The sequence below is a fragment of the Microcaecilia unicolor genome, chromosome 12 (assembly GCF_901765095.1).
Source record: "Microcaecilia unicolor chromosome 12, aMicUni1.1, whole genome shotgun sequence".
Taxonomy (NCBI): Eukaryota; Metazoa; Chordata; class Amphibia; order Gymnophiona; family Siphonopidae; genus Microcaecilia; species Microcaecilia unicolor.
The window spans coordinates 59038011-59057883 of record NC_044042.1 but is presented as its reverse complement, the minus strand read 5'-3'; the positions used below and the strand labels follow the sequence as shown (position 1 = coordinate 59057883).

Genomic DNA, 19873 nt, shown 5'->3' with positions numbered 1-19873 from the left:
GCAGACAATACAATAAAAACAAAACACCAAAGGAGAACAGACCAAATTTCACTGAATCCAAGCAGAAAGTAATGCACACAAGAACCTGAAAGGCTCTCAGAAATAGGCTGCAAAAAAATGGTTCATGGCTGTCCCTCTGGGCTCAGCACATCTGGTTCATTTGCCTCTTAGATATTCATGCTGGGCCAGCACATGAAAGACAGAGAAGTAAAAGCAGTTAAGTGGTGAGACTGAGCTGCTGAAAAAAAAAAAAAGGAAGAACTAGAAAAGGTATGAAAACCCATACACTTAAAAGACCGACCTTAGCAAAGCCAAATGTTTTGCATACAAGGAAAGAAAAACAATGAAAGCCAAGGTGGTTTGAGAGACACCTCAGTGCACAATGCTCCAAAAGCAGGCTTTCAGTTCCCTCCCCATGCCACAAATTAGCTGCCTTTGGTGGTCCATGTGAGGTTGGTGAGCCATGAGCTTCATGCAGGTACCACACCCCCAGTCTAGGGCACCACCTCTGGTTCTTCATATCAAGCTGCATAAAGCTCTCAGTGGGGCTCAAAAGCTGAAGCCATTTTGCATTAAGAAAGAAAAAATTGCTGCTGCATGATATGAGCATGTTGAACACTCAGCTGTTCCATGGTAGACAGTACAAGTACACTGAACCATTTTATAAAAGCCCTGCTATTTCAGAACAGAGACTGTGACTTCTTGTGACATCATTTCCTGTGACAGGGCCTCAAGCACCACCTACCTCGACAGATGCGCCCCACACACATATGGTCGGGTGACACAACTTCCTGCTTGATGGAGAAGAAGTCCGTCTGTGTGGGCTCTGTTTGCAGGGAGTCTCGGAGGAAGGGTGTTGGGTAATCGCTCTCGTACTTGAGGGTCAGGAGTTCCTCGGAGCTGATGGGATGGAGAGTGTGGTAAGATTCTGTGATGAAGCTGGGCTCGGAGAACTCAGAGGGCGGCACACACTGAGCATGCTCAATGCCATAACCTATATGGGGGAAGGGAGAGGAGGAAGAGAGTGCATGGTCAGATGAAAATCTAAGATCAACAAAATTAAGAGTTGATAATCCCCCTCTCTGGAACAGAGATGTTGAGAGCGTGTGAAGGGCAATTCTACAAAGGGCGCTTAACTTAAGCACCATTTACATATACTAATGTATAGAATAGGCACATCTATGCATATAAATGACATTATTAATTGGCATTTATATATGTAGATGTTATATATGTCGATGGTAGGGACTATTCTATAAACAGTGCGCCTAAGTTGCATGGGGCTAGATTCTATAAATGGCACCTAAAATCCACTTAAGCAGTATTCTATAAGCTGCACCTGAAGTTAAGTGGAGAGTCGCATGTAAATTTAGGTGTGGCCATTTGCACCAATGAAAATGTGGTGTAAATGTCCATGCCTAAATTTATGCGTGGAGCACCATTATTCTGTAATCACATGTGTAACTCAAAGCCACGCACCTGTTCCACCCCAGAACGCCCACGACCCCCCCCCCCCCCACACACACACATTTCCATGCCCCCATTTTTTGACCGCACATAAATTTTAGGCGTGAATCCCACACCTAACTTTACACATCCTGGTTCCAATTAAATCTAATTAGTGCCAATGATTGCTTGCTAAAAGCCAATTATTGACACTAATTGGATTGTTACTCAATTGTGCATGCAAATCGCGCAAGCCTAAATTTGCATGTGCAATTTTTGGCAACCTTTATAGAACCAGGGAGATGGTGCACAACTACAAGGGGGTGTTAATATGAGAGGAGCATGGGTGGGTCATCTAGTGACACACATGACTTACAGAATACTATCAGTTACATGTATTATAATGCACACTTAGGTGTGCTCACTTATGCCTGCCACTGACATGGCATAAGTGACGGAACCTACCATTGGCTATACCAAGGTGAATTTACACTACTATTCTATAACAGCTTAGGTGCGCCCTGAGGCTGTTATAGAGTTGATGCTAAGTGTGTCCCTTTGTGACATCTAATATTATGTGCCACTTCACAGAACTGATACCATAGTGTTTCTTAACTTGAATACAGACAGCCAAGAATAGGTGACAGAAGGTCTACTAGTGGATCCCAGAATGAAAAAAAAAAAGAACGCACAGGCTAGAAAGCCTGCAAAATTTTTCACCAGCTAAACTGTAGATTAACTTCTAGTTTTCTTAAAGAAAAAATTATAAATCAAAAAGAAATGAAAACCGTTTTTATGAGAAGTGGTACAAGTCCATGATGACATGATTGAACATGATCTTGCACACATCAGTCAAATGTCATTTTCAATTGGGTAGGTGTTGGGCCTGTGTTTCCTCTTTCTCTCAAGTATGGACTATATCAGCAAATTTTCACAGTAGTTATCGGGATTCCAACAGATACACTGAACCAGCCTCTATGTCATTTTTCTCTTTATAGTTGAATTAAAAAGCACATTAGCCTGCTTTATCATTAACGCATTTGTCGTACATAAATGTTCACAAACTAAATGTAGCACAGCAGGCTTGGTTGTGGCCTTCAAGGGATGCACACCAATGGGCCCTGGAACAGAAATACCAGTCCAACTCAAACTTACTGATATAATACTCAGAGGGGTATCGGGAGTCTGGATATTCAGGGTTTCCACCATTGATTTGGTATGGCTTGATGTCCTCTTCAGAGAGAGAGAAAGAGAGAGAGCAATATCAGGAAGGTGTTTTACTCTTCATAAAAAGCAGTTAGTAAACCCCCCAAAAATACAAATAAATCACAATAAATAGAAATAGATCCAATAAATACATTCCAATAAACAAACAAACAATAAATAAATTCCAATAACTAACTAGCAAAGCCAAACCTTTATGCCAACATTCCCTCTGTCCTGTATCTCATCCTTCAATTGTAAGTTTACAGTTATTTATATATTTTCAATTTGGATTCCTCATCAGCAGTGTGACATCAATACGACATCAGTGACTGATGATTGGATGGGCGTATCCCCAAAGCAGCCATCAACTCATCTGGAGTTCCTACTGCCTCCAAGCATCAGGCCAGTATCTTCCTAGATGTGTGACGTGAAGCATGTTTATCCCAGTTCCACAGTAGTCATTAAGGGAAGATGATGACGACACACTATGGCCTCTATTTTAGAAGCATCTCCATGTGTAAATAGCTTTTATATGTGCAGATTGCATACATGTGTAAAAAGCCACCATTTGCACATGAAGGTCTACAACAGGCAGAGACTTGGTTTGGGTGGGGCTTGGGGGGGGGGTACAAAAATCTACCTATGTATTCTCCATTTTACAAAGGGAATACGTGGCTACGGGGGAAAATCCCTTTTGGCTTTTAAATCGGGGCTATGCACAGATTTTTAAAATGTTCAATTTGTCCAGGGCTTTAAACGAGGGATTAAGGAAGGAAGTCAATCAAAACAAAACCAGATTAAATTTGGTGATACTTCACAGGTAGGTTTGTAAAATGGAGGCAACTACCTTCCTTGTGGAAGCTTCTGGGCTTGTGCCCATGATTTTATTCACATGTATATTTCTGAAATGCCTGCTGTATGTGCCAGCAATTCCATGTGCCCTCCTGCAGGTATTTTAAAAACAGAGACCCACCATTAGAAGAACCTTTTCAAAAATATTGCCAGGATTGCAGGGGTGGACCCAGCACTCAGCTGACTAGACATCCACCAACGGCAGCAGAGTTTGTGGGAGTAGTAGCACATCGTGTCATGAACCGGGGCTTTCCTCCTGACAGGTCTTGTGCCCCCTGCCTCATTCCACACTGGCCATGAGTTAAAAAGGAATAACTGCTGTGCAGACCCTGCAAGAGAAGAGCCATGCTTGTCCCACCTACTACAAGGCAGTCTTCCTGTCAAAGGAAGGCAGGACATAGCAGCGCTTCAGTATGGGCCAGTACTTAGAAGGCCTGTGCAGCACTCAATTCTCTTGAACGCCAGATTGGCAGGGCAACAGGTGGGGGGAGGGGAGGGCCAGAAGTGGCCTGGAAGCAGGGAGGGGGGAACGGGAGATGAAATACTAACCAACTGGGGGAGGGGGAGCAGAGAGAGAGAGAAATAGGAGATGCTGAACTATTTGGGGGGAGGGAGTTAGTAATAGGCACTTGAGTTGCCCTGGGGAGAAGGGGCACACAGTTGGTTTGCCCTATGGCATCCAATACGAGCAGGCCCTGTGGATTTGAGCACGGCTGAACCTGGATGTCTCAATTCCAATCTCTGTATTCTATGTGAAATGGGCCTTTATGTGATAAATGCAATACTATGGGGTCCTTTTACTAAGGAGCACTAAATGCCATGAAATATATAGGAATATAATAGGCTGCATAGCATTTAGCATATGCTAATCATCAGCGTGTGCTAAATCCATTAACACGCCTTAGTAAAAGGACCCCTTAGTACAAAAAAAGCACACAGAAACACTGCTTGAGCATTCATAGAGTAGCCCTACATGCAAGCAACCCCAAGGATCTACATTACAGACACTTTTGTCACCAGAAACTTCACAAGAGATGGAGGCACCAGAGGATATGAATCCAACAATGATACAGCTGCATTGTTAACATTCCTCCTTCCTCAGTGAGCTGTGGGCAGCCAAGATTCAGAGCCATGGCTTAACTACAGAGATATTTAGAAAGCAGCGGGTGTCTGGCTTCCCTTCCGACTGAAGACTTTAAACTCAAGGTCTCTCTGAAGAGCGAGAGAGGGGAATAAAACCAAGCTGTGGTCTTTTCCCCACACAAACGCATAGAATATGAAATCACAAACATTCATCAACCACCATTTGCATGTGTGCACACAAACAGAAATTGCTCGCTCACTCCTTCAGTTTTACATACCTAACCACACAGACACAGATAGATACATCCAAAAACAAGTATGCATGCGAGTGCATCTCAACACCACACACATACACGCACTCTCCTCCTAACACCTCAAACCAAAACGGAATACGATGATAAAAAAAAAAAAGGAAGAGAGATCTGGAGGAAGAAGCAAGTTTTACCTATACCAGAGCTTCCAAAACTGTGTGTCGGGACCCCAAATGGGCTTTCCACAGGTGAATCATTATTCTGCACCTCCAGGGGTGGGGGCATCTCCCAATTTTATTTGTCCGCAATCAAGGAGTCACTGGGAAGCACTGACTTACACTCTACCTTAGCAAAAATGAAGGACGGAGCGCCTAATGCAGAAAGCCATGTGCAGATGGTTGAGTGCATGACTTCTACCACAAAATAAGCTAATGAGATGGTAATTTTGAGGGCTCAGAACTTGCGTGCTAATTGGGGGAAGCCTAACAGACATATTCACACACAGGTTCTGCAGGGAGAGAAGCTCACTGTGCGCGTGTCTGAACAAAACAAAAGCACCAGCCCATATCTGCACCTGATGTTCAGCACATAAATATATTAGCCTCACAAAAATTTCTTGCACATAACATTTTTGTGAGGCTGATATTTATACGCAGAACACCAGGTGCAGATGTGTGCTAGCACTTTTGTTTTTGTTTGAACGAATACACATGAGCTGCTACCTCTCATCTGTCTTTTAAGTTGCAAGCACTTGTTCTGGTTGCTAAAAAAAAAAAAAAAAAAAGACAAAACTGGTACTAAATCCTCTTGACCAACCCTTCTGCGCCACTCTGCACCCGGCGCAAAATGTCTCATGTTCTGCACCCATTAAAAGGCACGGTTTCCCCTCTGTGAATTGTAGAGGAAAACTGAATGGCCTCTTTAGCATATATTTGAATTCAGTGTGCACCCATGTGAACTGTGGGAGTTAATTCTACACCCTGTGGTAACCTCTCGCTTCGGCAACACTGCAAGGAAAAGTGAAACTCCAGTTATCTTGTGGTGGACCAATCTTTGGAGGAGGCCCACCTCATAAGGAAAATAAACAGTGCGTTTTTCCCAAGTCCATCTTAATAATGGCTTATGGACTTTTCTTTTAGGAAATTATCCCAACCTTTATTAAACTCTGCTAAGCTAACTGTTTTTACCACATTCTCTAGCAACGAATTCCAGAGTTTAATTACACACTGAATGAAGAAATATTTTCTCCTGTTTGTTTTAAATTTACTATTTAGTAGCTTTGCTACTTGTCCCCTAGTCGTTGTATTTTTGGAAAGAGTAAACAAGCGATTCACATGGCCATGAGCCCTTACCACCACCTATTTTGTACTTGGTAAGGGGCTCATGTGCTAATCAGTTAGCACACTGAAATGTAGCTGCGCTAAGGGCCCCTTTTACAAAGCTGCGGCAAAAGGAGGCCTGTGCTGGCATCTGCGCATATTTTTGGCATACGCTGAGGCCCCCTTATACCGTAGCAGGTAAAAGGTATTTCTTTTCTTCAGGAAATGGCCATGTGGCAAGCAAAGCACTTGCCGTGCAGCCATTTCGGAGGGGGAGCCCTTACCGCCACCCATTGAGGTTGCAGTAAGGACTCCCGCGCTAATCTGGCAGTAAACGAGCAGCATGCGCTACTGCCCGATTACCGCCAGGTACACACCGGCGCTACAAAAATACAAATTTTTTGTAGCACCGGATATGACAGCGCACTGGGGGTGCGAACTACTACCGGGTTACCACAGCAGTCAGGCGGTACTTCCTTTTCAGTGAACAGTAAACCCCGTGTTGGGCTTACCGCCACTTTGTAAAAGGGCCCCTAACTGATTTCTAATGAAAACATACTCACTCTCCATCCCCCAGACATGCCCCCTTTGTGGCAAAAATAACAATTATTTTTTACCGCATGGTATCTGCGCACTACCTCTGAACTTACCACATCACATCTGCACACACCCCATGGTAAACCCTTTTAAGCTGCAGTAAGCACCTACTAGTGCTTACCACAGATTGGTAAAAGGACCCCCTTCGTGATTTAAAAGGGTTTTTTTTCCTCCAAACAAAAAAAGTTCACAAAGAAGTGCCTTGTCCAGCGAATGCAGAGAATGGTTTTCAGCTGTGCCAGTTTCAGGAGAATTCATTCAGCTGAAAATGAGTTTAGCTTATGCATCTAGGTTTGTGCTGAATATGAGATTAAATTTAGCTGCCTAGAACTGAAACAGCTGGAATATGGCTCATGAGTGCAGAATACTTAAATCCTGGCACTTAAATTAGGAACCTAGTGCTGAAAATTAGCAGGGGATATTTAGATTCCCTTACCCTGCCCCCATGTACAGCTAGTAAATTTAGCTCCTCAGCAAGGATCCAACTAAACAAAACAAATCGCAGGGGGCAGGGTGGTGATTTTTAAAAAATGTTTAGGCTGATCGGAAGATAAAAAGCCTGCTCCTTTGCTTTTGTTATATACTGAAAGCTACTGAAGTAGTGAACAGATTTAGGGGGTCTTTTACTAAAGCTTAGCTCAAGTTATCTGCAGGAGGACCCATAGGAATAAAATGGGCCCTGCTGCAGATAATTCAAGCAAAGCTTTACTAAAAGACCTCCTTAGTAGGCATTGTCCCAAGCTCACAGTGTAAGTTTGTACCTGAGGTAATGAAAGTTAAGTGACTTGCCCAAGGTGACAGAGAGCCTCAGTGAGATTTGAACCCAATGCACCTGGTTCTTAGCTCTCTGCTCTAACCATAGGCTACTCATTCACTCAAGCAGGAGGGAAAGTCCCAAAGGCTTTTTGAATCAAGTTTGCGCACATACAGTTATTTTTGATATTGTGGATTATATTATATATTACATATACATACATATCCACATCCTTTCCAGAATTTGCAAAACACAAGTTTTGGGCCCAAACCACAGTATTTCAGAACTGTGTGAACAAATTGACTTACAGACCGAGTACTTTCTGTCTACTGTAATTTTACTGAATGCTCACATCTGGTTGTGGGTCATGCTTCAGACACGTACAGCTGTGACAGCACATACTTAGACATACCAGATGTGCAAATCTGCATGCGTTTCCACACAGAGCAAGGACTAATAAAGCCTTAAGGGTGTGCATACAAATACTGCCATAATTCACATCATATTACTACAGGAGTACATTTACTAAAGATGTGGTAAGAATAAGCCTTAGAGCACCCTTGCACAGGTCTTTCCTTTGTGCTAAGGCCATTTTTACTGAAGCTGTAAAAACTATGATTTTCTATTTATTTCATTAATGGCCTTGCAATAATGTTAACCTCAATATAACAGTGAATCAAAATTAAAAACACTCTCCCCCCTTTTTTTTGTGTGTTTTAGATTGAAGGAGGAAAAAAAGCCTCATAACTGTGGCAAAAGACGTGAAAAGTAGATCACTGAATCAGTGAACTAACGTGCACACAGTTAAAACAGTAATCATAGGTCAAAAACCCTCCATACTGTGAAAAGTATCTAATGTTCAATTACTCTTCATAACACTTGTGCCATAAACAATGAACACTCAAACCTTCCTTAGTGTTCAGTAAATTGTGAAAAGTGTCTAATGTTCAATTAATCTTCATAACAGTTGTGCCATGCAAACTGTAATCACTGAAAACACGTTATGAAGATTAATTGAACATTAAATACTTTTTACAGTATGGAGGTTTTTTGACCTATGATTACTGTCAACTGTGTGCACGTTAGTTCACTGATTCAGTGATCTACTTTTCACGTCTTTTGCTACAGTTTAATGAGGTCTTTTTCCTCCTTCAATCTAAAACACAACAAAAAAAAGGGGGACAGTGTTTTAATTTTGATTCACTGTTATACTGAGGTTGACCTATATTTCTTTGTAGTGAATCAGATCTTTGTTGGATCATTATAGTTACTTGCACTAATGTTGCCATTAGCATGTGGCCATTGTGAACCTTACATGCAATCTTAGCTTCTCAAGTACGTAGTCTTCTTTTGAATAAATTATCATTGTAAGCTGCTTTTTAGCATCTAAGTTCGATATTTAGCAATGGGGGGAAGGGATAATGGGATAATCCTAGTTGAATATTTTGGATCTTTTCTGAGACTACTGCAGGGAGCTAACTATAAGAGTCCAAGCTCCTTTATATAACCTGTGTTTTGGGGGAATACTGGGGATAGGGTGGGCTAGGGGTATTATAGGGGTCCTAAAATGGCCTGCACTAGTGTAGGTGCGTGTGTTGGTCGCATGCAGATCCATTTTTCAGTTTGCCTGTAAATAAATGCTTTTTGTGGGGGGGGGGGGGGGCGAAAATGGACGTGAAGCAAAATGAAAAATTGGTACGCATCCATTTTAGGTCTGAGACCTTACCGCCACCCATTCACTTAGCAGTAAAGTCTCACGCATTAATCAGGTGGTAATCGTCAACGCACGTACAATGTCGTTTACTGCCCGGTTAGCGCCGTGCACCAGAAATAAAATATATTTTCCGGCGCACGTAGTGGACGCACAGAAAAAAAATGAAATTACCACCTGGGCCACACGGACGTCGGGCGGTAGTTCCGAATTGGCACGCGTTGGGCACCTATGCGACTTAGTATAAGGGCCCCAAAGTTAGGAGACAGCATTGTTAAGAAGATACTATTCCTATTTTGCCTTCGTTCTTTGGCTGCTGATTGCGTTTCAATAAAAATGATTTTTAACATAAATTACTGAGGGAGCACTAACTACCACCTATTTTGAAGGCGGTAAGAGCTCTTATGTTATCCAGGTATTAAATCACTCTGAACACCAACTCTTTTATAAATTATACATATCAAAACAGCAGTAGCAAAATAGACAGTAAGGATTGAAACACTTTCCAAGTGCTTATGGTGCTCATGCATAGTGCTAGTGCTCCTTAACCCATTAGTGCCCAATGTTCCCATATGGCCACTTATTATGGGAACATTGAGCACTAATGGGTTAAGACAGAGAGGACAGAGCTTAACTTAAAGGGATTTAAGGTTCACTTCCGGAGTGCTGTATTATCAGTGGATGTTCTATCCCAGGAGGTTGGGAAGCAGACACTCACCTTTCTGCAGGATCTCCAGGTGTTCCCAAAGAATGTCTCCCACAAAATCCGGGGCCAGCTCCAGGAAGCAGTCCTTGCCTAGGGCACAGAGGGCAGCACCACTCATGCAGAACTTCTGGAAATCTACTCCCTTAAGGCTGAACTCATTCACAGCCCACATCACCCAGTCCCTCACGTGAGTATCCGTCCACAGCCGGGGGTCTGTTTCAAAGTGGGAGGGGGAGGCAGAAGAGATACAGAAGTTATTACAAATACATACTGACCAGGCTTACAGCTATTTCTCTTCATCCCAGTCCCAACACCAGACCAAAATGCACATGGGTCACTTTGAAAAAGGGAATTACACGAAGACCACCAGACGACCAAACACACAGGGGTCAATATTCAGCCGGGGGAACTCAGCATTTTGCTGCCATCTCCACTGTGGTGTGTTTACACATAAAACCCCAGATATTGAAAATTCGTATTTGATTTGGCCCCGAATACATTATTTGTATTTGGCCGAATAGTGATTTAAATTCGAATACGAATAATCTCGGGCTCTACTGTGCCAAATCCTACTGAAACAAACACTTGATCTCCGATTTCACGTTGCTTCTTTTATTGTTATGTTAAAGATCAATCCCCATTATTTGTATTTGTCCAAATAGTAAAATATACTATTCAGTACAGCTTTAATTTAAATACTGAATTAGCATTGACTTCAAACGCTGATTGAGACATTAAAATTTAGACTTTGTTATTCCAGTGTCAGGCAGTGCCAGACGTTTTCAGAGGACCAGCAATATTCAGTGTCGGGACCCAGATAACTATCCAAATAAGGTACTTTGCAGGGCCGCTGAGAGAACCAGTCGGGCCCGGGGCAGGACCAACCACTGAAACTCCCCCCCCACCCCCCACCGCACTCGGGCTGCTGCCACGACCACACCTGCCACACGCAGCAAGAGCAGGAGAGAGACCAACCTCCTTGAGAGAAGACAGACGCTTCCCAGAAGCAGGCAGGAAGAAGCTTGACTGCGCCAGGCCCGGGGAATTTTACCCCCTGCCCCCCCCCCCCTTCTCGGCGGCCCTGGTACTTTGATATTTCTCTGACATCATTTACTGTGTTAGCTTCTGGCTCCGCCTCTTGGCCACCCACTCCTACCTGTATAAGTATCACCAAATAAAACTGATCCTTGATTTTTTTTTTTTTAATTAAAAGGAATGACTGAAATGAAGTTAGAAAAAAAAATTCTAGAAAACCCCAATTTATTTGAAAAACAGATAGCATCCTTTGCAAAAGGAGCCCTATCAATTAGCAGTGTGCTAAATGCAAAGAAGCCCATTCAATTCCTATGGGCTTCTTCACATTCAGTATATGCTAATCGGTAGCACCGCTTTGTAAAAGGAGGCCACAATTTTTTTAAGCCTGTACAAATATCTAAAGTGGAGTTTTAACAATTGGTCATGCCCTATGGTTGAGATAAATTCTTTGCATTAAAGGAGTATGAGGCAGAATGGATGGGCCAGTAGGTCTTTTTCTGTTATCTACATAGAACTACTACAATATGTACTAGATTCTATATATGGCGCCTGTAAAATCGGCGCTGAAAACATTTCCGCCTAGGAGTATTCTATAAATCCTTCCTACATTTAGGCGCGGTTTATAGAATACACATGGAGGCCATGACTGCACCTAACTCTTGGTACATCCATTTACACCAAGTAAAGCTTGGTGTAAATACCGGCACCTAAGTTAGGCGTGAAAAAGGTGTATTCTATAATCGTGTGTAAATTTTCAGAATGCCACGACCTGCCCATGACTATAACCAGCTTTTTGGCAGCCCGCATTGGAATTTACGTGCACCACTTCACAGAATACGCCTAGCAAGTTGTGCACGTAAATTCTAATTAATGCCAATTAGTATCAATCATTGCTTAAGTGGCAATTATCGGCGCTGATTGGCTTTTTAAGTAATTCAATTGCGCATGCAAATCCAGAATAAAACCGGATTTGCATGCACAATTTCGGTCACGCTATATAGAATCCGGGTGTATGCGACAGCACATTTATTTCACAGGGAGAGAGAGTGATGCTTGGTAACTTCTTCAAAATTAGTTTCACAGTAAAATTTCATTCTATATCCATTACAAGGTACAAGTAGTCAAAAACAAAATGACAAGCCTATGCGCGATGACATTCCATCTTAACTGTGTTAGTTAGGTTAGTTGAGCACCAGCTACATCTAATACAATAAACCTGAGGATCACATCTCAGCAAATAGCTTCCCTTTATTACTTTCTCCATCTCTACACTACCTCTGTCATGCTATATCCTCATATATTACCTATAGGGATCCCCAGCCGCTGCTGCTCTTTGGTGAAACCACTAAATGTTTCCTTCAACGCCTGTGACATCATCTCTTTGCTGCTGGGCGTTAAGAGCGGTACATCAGCACACTCCATGTCTAAAAGAAAAAGAGAGAGAGATGGAAACATTAGAACCGAGCCCTGCATTATTCATCCAGCCTACACCTTAATGTCATGAAAGAGAAATCCAAGGTCATGTGATGTACCACTTAACTAAGCCCATTAACTTCTACTTACTTTATACCTTAAGAACAGGGGTTTTCAACCCAATCCTCTGGGACCACCTGACCAGTTGGGTTTTCAGGATATCCAAAATGAATATGCATGAGATAGGTTTGCATGCACTGCCTTCTTGGTATGCAAATCTCTCTCATGCATATTCATTGTGGATATCCTGAAAACCTGAGGTGGTCCCTGAGGGCTGGGTTGAAAACCACTGTTTTCGAACACTATTTGAGCTTGATTAATGCACGCTGAAGATACAGCGGGAGACAAACTTCAAGCAGATGATTATAGAAAAGCCCAGGCAGATTTATACAAAAATCATAAAATGGAATATTAAAATATAAACAAAAATGGCAACCCTGCAGAAAGATGCATGGAACACTTCATCTGGAGGGACCAGTCTGGAAGTTTCCCCCAGATTCTATATATGGTGTCAAAATTGGCGCCAATCGATGATGCACATGCAAATTAATTGGCTTATGAGCTAATTAACTGCAATAAATTGATATTAATTATTGCAATTAATTGGGAATATTAAAAAAATCTGCATTCACATCTTTCTGGGTACTATTCTATAACCTTGTGCACCTAAATCCTCTAGCATACAACTTGAAGGGGGGGGGGTTGGCTAGGGGCAAGGCATTTCAAAAAAGTGCATGTGAAGTTATAGTAGAATAGCGCCATTTCCGTGCCCAAATGCCAAGCTTTGGGTTCAGACATTTACACCAGGTTTCAGGTGACATAAATACTGGCACCCTTTATCGTATAGAGCTCTGTGCCATCTGAAACTAAACATGACCAAGACTGAGCTTCTCATCTTTCCCCCTAAACCAACCTCTCCTCCTCCTCCATTCTCTATTTCTGTGGATAACAATCTCATCCTTCCTGTCTCATCAGCTCGTAACCTTGGGGTCATCTTCGACTCCTCCCTCTCCTTCTCTGCACATATTCACCAGACTGCTAAAACCTGTCGTTTCTTTCTCTATAATACCAGCAAAATTTGCCCTTTCCTTTCTGAGCACACTACCAGAACCCTCATCCACACTCTCATCACCTCTCGCGTAGACTATTGCAACTTGCTTCTCACAGGTCTCCCACTTAGCCATCTCTCTCCTCTTCAATCTGTTCAAAATTCTGCTGCACGACTAATATTCCGCCAGTGTCGTTATGCTCATATTAGCCCTCTCCTCAAGTCACTTCACTGGCTTCCTATCCATATCCACATACAGTTCAAACTCCTCTTGTTGACCTATAAGTGCATTCACTCTGCAGCTCCTCAGTGTCTCTCCACTCTCATCTCTCCGTAAATTCCTCTCCGGGAACTCCGTTCACTGGGTAAATCTCTCTTATCTGCACCCTTCTCCTCCACTGCTAACTCCAGACTCCGTTCCTTTTATCTTGCTGCACCATATACCTGGAATAGACTTCCTGAGCCGGTACGTCAAGGTCCATCTCTGGCCGTCTTCAAATCTAAGCTAAAAGCCCACCTTTTTGATGCTGCTTTTAACTCCTAACCCTTATTCACTTGTTCAGAACCCTTATTTTATCATCCTCACTTTAATATTCCCTTATCTCTTGTTTGTCCTGTTTGTCTGTCCTAATTAGATTGTAAGCTCTGTCGAGCAGGGACTGTCTCTTCATGTTCAAGTGTACAGTGCTGCGTACGTCTAGTAGCGCTTTAGAAATGATAAGTAGTAGTAGTAGTTTTCCGGTGCCCAAATTTGGGCATCATTTACCGAATCCAGGCCTACGTACAGAACTATTAGGCACAGACATTCTTTCAACCCGACAGAGTAAAATACAGGAAGTGTCCCACTCCTTATGATGAGAGCAAGGAGGATCAGTTTACTAAAACACTAATGTTTCTTAATGTTCAGTGGTAGTAATTCCATAAGTGGGCACCTCATCTTAGATATCCTGACACCGCAGAGTGGCAGTCTATTCTATAACAACATCTAGGTACCCAGATTTCATTATAGAATACTAGTAAAAAAGGCCCGTTTCTGGAATGAATGAAACGGGCGCTAGCAAGGTTTTCCTGGGAGTGTGTATGTTTGAGAGAGAGAGCCAGAGTGAATGTACGGGTGTGTGACAGAGTGAGACTGTCTGTGTGACAGTGTGTGTGTGAGAATGAGAGTGTGTGGCAGGGCCCCCTCTCCTGTTCCTAATGCCCCTCACCCCGTTCCCTCCCCTCCTCCTCCTTTCCACACTTTGGGTTCCTTAAGGCTTTCAAAAGTCTATGTACCCCCGTGGCCCTAACTCCCAGTATCAGGATACCCCACCGCTTTCCTCCTCACCCCTCCCCCAAGATGTAACACTTTCACGTCCTTCATTTTTTTTTAAGTGTCCTATCTACCCTGTGTCCAAATGCCCGACATTCAGATTGTGTTCCTCTCGTAAATTTTCATTTCTTTCATTCATTCAGAACTTCCCCCCCCCCCCCCCCCCCCCCCACCGGCCCCGAACACTCGGTTCCTTCAGTCTTTTAAAACTCTGCTATGTACCCTGTGTGCTAATGGCCAGTATTGAGATTGTTTTCCTGTCCCAAATTTGCATGTCTTTCAGTCCTTCACAACTCCCCCACCCCTTCTCCAGTTTAACACTTTCTTTTCCTTCAGTCTTTTAAAACTCTCCTATCTACCCTGTGTCCTAATGGCCAGCACTCAGATTGTTTTGCTTTGCCAAATTGTCTGTCACTGATGTCACTGAGGTCAGTGCGTGCCTGCCTAGCAGACCACTTCCGGCAGGCACGGTCCCAGGCACATCCTGTTGGAGGTGAGAATTATTATATAGGATAGCATCACCCACAGAGCTAATGTTTTGTTTTTTGTTTAACTTGTACCCCATGCTTTCCCACTCATGGCAGGCTCAATGCAGCTTACATGGGGCAATGGAGGGTTAAGTGACTTGCCCAGAGTCACAAGGAGCTGCCTGTGCCTGCAGTGGGAATCAAACCCAGTTCCCCAGGACCAAAGTCCACCACTCTAACCACTAGGCCACTCCTTCACTCATGTAATGTAACTTCATGGGCCTAAATGCAGCAAAGGCACATGTAACTTATTGTATTCTGTAGGTTGCTCAGCTAAGTGGCAGCTCCACCTATGCCCCTCCTATGCTCTGCCCATGTGAAAGTCCACTTGCATTTATGCCTCATGCCACTTACATTCCCTTACAGAACAGTGCTCAGTCATTTTGCTGCCACTTACTTGCATAAGTGCCGGTTTTCCTGTACATTAATGCATGCAAGTGGCACATAACTATAAGCGCCCTATTTACAATTGCCCGTAATGTGCTTTGTGGATTAGAATTAGATAATATATTATGTGAGAGATGCCTCTGACACTACAAAGTGCCTTCTGAGCATTGTAGGGGCGGCCAGAAAAGTATGGTCCACTTCTTAACATAGAAACGTTTATACCATAGGAGATGTCCTTTGACTTTTTAGTAAACGCTGCTTTTGAAGGTCAAAACAGCTTCCTTCTTAAACATGAAAAAACCTAATACTAGACCATTCTAATTTCATGAAAATCAGTGCAAAACAAAAACTAGTTACAAGCAAGGTAATCTTTTCAAAACAACTTCTTGCAATAAAGCAATTTTCATTGATGCTCTAGAGCAGCCATTTTGAACCCAGTCTTCAGGGCACACCTGGTCCCAATGGGTTTTCAGATTATCCACAATGAATATGCAGGAGATAGATTTGCAAGCACTGCCTCAATTGCATACAAATCTAACTCATGAATATTCATTGTGGATATCCTAAAAATCTGAAGGGACTAGGTGTGCCCTGAGGACTGGGCTTTTATATAGTCAGGGCTTTTTCTGAGGGGGTACTTGGGGGTACTGAGTACCGACACCTTTTCCATTTTCTGTCAAAATTGGCCCATGGACCCCAAATTTTAATGAAAGAGCTCAGGCTCTACATACCAATTCTGCCTTGTCATAGATTCTGTGACTGGTTGCAGGGGTCCTGGCTATTGTGCGGTGGGTCCCTCAGTGATCACCCCATCCCTGAAGGATGTCCTGGCATTTGAGTACCGGCACCTTTTTTTGCTAGAAAAAAAGCACTGACCATAGTCAACAGTGCCAACCTGCTCAAACTTGAGAAGTCAGCAGTTGCCACAAAGAAATTAATGGGCATCTAGTTTTCACCAGTGGAAGAGTCTCCTCATTTAATTTAATGGAGATATCCCTTCAAGCTCTACTTTTGCAGCCCAAAATGAATAAAAATTCTGTTTAAAATGATTTTATAGGTCAGAATTTACAAGAGAAATGTGTTTTAACATCATGGGGTGAATTTTGCAAGAAGTGTAATTTGGCCACCTGTGTACAATGTGGAGTTTCTGCTTTAAATGTATGAGAAAATGTAAGCTGAATCAGACTGAAGTTCATCAGGCAGAACAGCCTTTCTCTGCCAATGGCCAGTCTGGGTCACAAACATCCAGCAGATCTCATCTCACGAATAATTTCCAGGGATTAGCTGTGGCTCTCCTCAAGTCTATCTGGCTAATGATTCATGTACTTTTCCTCCAGGAACCTGTCCAAACCTCTTTTCAGTCCACCTATGTTATCATCCTGGTCTTCTGGTAACAAATTCCACAGCTTAATTGGATGGTCTTATGGGCACGTGGGCTAACCCTCTATTTTGCTAAGTTGCAGCTTTTTGAATCTAGCACATCAAGACACTGATAATTTATCTACGGATAAAGTGGATCAAGCTAAAAGCCAATGAAACTTTGCAGACTTTTGCACATGACTGAATGGGCTATCTCTGCTGGCCACATGGACAACTGGGCTAACCACCTCAGGTGCGAAAAATGGGTTAGCCCTCTTGTCCATAAAACCATACAATTACGCTCTGTATAAAAATACTTTCCATGAATTGTTTTCACTCTGCTGGTTTTTCCTCTTCATGGAATGTCCCCTAGTTTTAGTGTCATAAACATTTTAAAATCCCTCTATTTAATTGTCCTCATCCACTCATGATTTTGCATACGTCATTTCCAAGCTGAATAACCCTATTCTGTTTAGCCTTTATTCTAAAGAAAGGTGTTCCATCTCCTTTAGCATCTGTGTTGCCCAGGGCCGCCGAGAGACGGGGCCGGGCCCGGGAGAAGGCCGCCCCTGGGGCCACGCTCCCACCTCCCCCCCCCCAAGGTTGTCATCGTCGCCGCCCCCCCCCCCGTCCACCACCAGGCCGGGTCCCCTGAATTCAAATCATAGCGTCTCACCTCGACCTCGCTCAGTGTGAAAGAAGCGCAGCAGCAGCAGTCTGCAGATCGCCACCCTTCAGGTCTTCCCTCCCTGTGTCCCGCCCTTGTCTGACGTAACTTGCGTGAGGGTGGGACACAGGGAGGGAAGGCCCAAAGGGAGGCGACTGCCGCTGTTGCGCTTCTTTCACACGGAGCGAGGTCGAGGTGAGGCGCTATGATTTGAATTCAGGGGGGCCCGGCCCAGTGGTGGACGGAGGGGGGCAGGTGGAGGGGACTGCGGTGCTGGGCCCCTCTTGGAGGCCCGGGCCCGGGGAATTATGCCCCCCTGCCCCCCCCCTCTCGGCAGCCCTGGTGTTGCCCCTCTTTGAACCTTTTCCAACTCTGTTATATCCTTTCTGAGATGGGATGACCAGAAATACACACAAAAATGGTACTACTGAGGCATAACATTATCAGTTTTGCTCTTCATTCCTTTTCAATAATCCTCAACATTCTATTTACTTGGTTGCACCAGCATAACACCTTCCACTCCTATCAAAACACCAACCCTCCCCTCCTCTCTTTGCACCCACTCTTTCCTTCCTGCCCTATCCCCCTTTCTTCCCCCTTGCTACTTCAAATTTTTTTTCTTTGCATCATCAACACCTTCCTACCCCACCATCGCCCTCTACACCCTTTTGTCCCACTCTACTCCGCTAAGACCCAATCCCACCCCATACTCACGTATCTGTGACACCTTGACCCTGTCCCTTTTCTTTCAATTCTTGTTCCCTAAACTTTTCATCAATGATCAAACAAAAAAAAAAAGGCATAACACTTAATTGCAGGTCCCTTCTCCCCCCACCTCTATGATGGTGATGATGCTCATTTAGCTATGGTGGCATTATATAGATAAGGAAGACAACAAACACAGTTTCTAATGACTGCTCCCCAACTCAAAGATGTGGAGGGGCACTTTCAATATGATGTATCTTCTGAATATTTGGTTCATTCTTGTCTCTTGTGGCCTGCTTAGGACTATTTATCATATAAGCAGGATATAAAGACCAGTGTAATCTATAATTCACTGCTTAAAATGGCCACAGTACCTGAGGAGTAGAGAGTGGCCAATGCAATGCCAATTTTTACAAAAAGTAATCCTGGAAACTACAGACCAGTAAGCTTGTTGTCAGTTCCAGGAAAAATGATTAACGTTCTGAAAAAACAAAACTTCAAACAATACAGCTAGGTACAGCTTACTGAGAATGAGTCAACATGTTTTAACAAAGGAAGTCTTGCCATACCAACTTATTCAAATTTGTTTTAGAGGTGTAAACAAACATATGGATAAAGATAAGCCAGGTGATATAGGCATATTTTCAAAGCACTTAGACTTACAAAGTTCTATAGTAACCTATGGATCTTTGTAAGTCTAAATGCTTTGAAAATGAGTCCTAAGGTGTATCTGGAGTCTGAGAAAGCATTTATAGAGATCCTTCATGAGAGATTCCTCAGGAAATTAACCAGTGAGCTAGGAGAGAATGTCCTATTGTGGATTGGAAACTGGCTTAAAAAGACGGGGAACAGAAAATATGACTCAATGGACAATATTCCAAACAGACACAAGTTAGGGTCTGGATTCGAACATGTGCTGCTTAATATTAATAAATGATCTGGAGAAAGAAGCACATGAGTAAGTTGATCAAAATTTACAGATGACACTAAGCTAATCCTTTTTTAAATTATTTTAAAAGAGGATTGTCAAGATTTGAGGAAGGGACTTGCGAGTCTAGAAGACTTCACACTTATTTACGTAATTCCAGCTGCCATTTAGAAGCCAACTCAGAACTATGGGATGAATTCTGTCTGGCCCTGATGATTTGTTACTTTTTAGTCTGTTAATTTGCTGTACTTCACTATTAAAGAAGATTTCTGATATGTGTATGATCCACGCATCCTCCTCGGTAAAGACCGAGGCAAAAAAATAAGTGTTATATTATTACCCTATTTTACCTCAACACTTCATTTACTGGGGATGTTCATTTGATCTGTGCCCTTCAGCTTGGAAAATTTAATGTACTTAAAGAATGCATACTACATTAACTTTAAACTTTACTTAAATTAATTCAGAGGTTTTGTGGAGGGTGAAGTATGCAAAAATTTTCTAACA

General features: G+C 43.0%; 1 protein-coding gene across 2 annotated transcripts in view; it reads right to left on the bottom strand.

Annotated features, from left to right (window-relative positions):
- ETS1 (ETS proto-oncogene 1, transcription factor) overlaps nucleotides 1-19873 on the bottom strand; it is a 282890-nt gene that overhangs the window by 60651 nt on the left and 202366 nt on the right. For both annotated transcript variants that reach the window (XR_003944020.1, XM_030221497.1), the window contains 4 exons: nucleotides 12265-12384; nucleotides 9938-10138; nucleotides 2602-2679; nucleotides 746-994 (listed from right to left, as the gene is read on the bottom strand). Coding sequence is in view for 1 of the 2 variants with exons in the window: in XM_030221497.1 (XP_030077357.1) it covers nucleotides 746-994; nucleotides 2602-2679; nucleotides 9938-10138; nucleotides 12265-12384 (648 nt within the window). In the remaining variant the exon portion in view is untranslated. The remainder of the gene's footprint in view (nucleotides 1-745; nucleotides 995-2601; nucleotides 2680-9937; nucleotides 10139-12264; nucleotides 12385-19873) is intronic.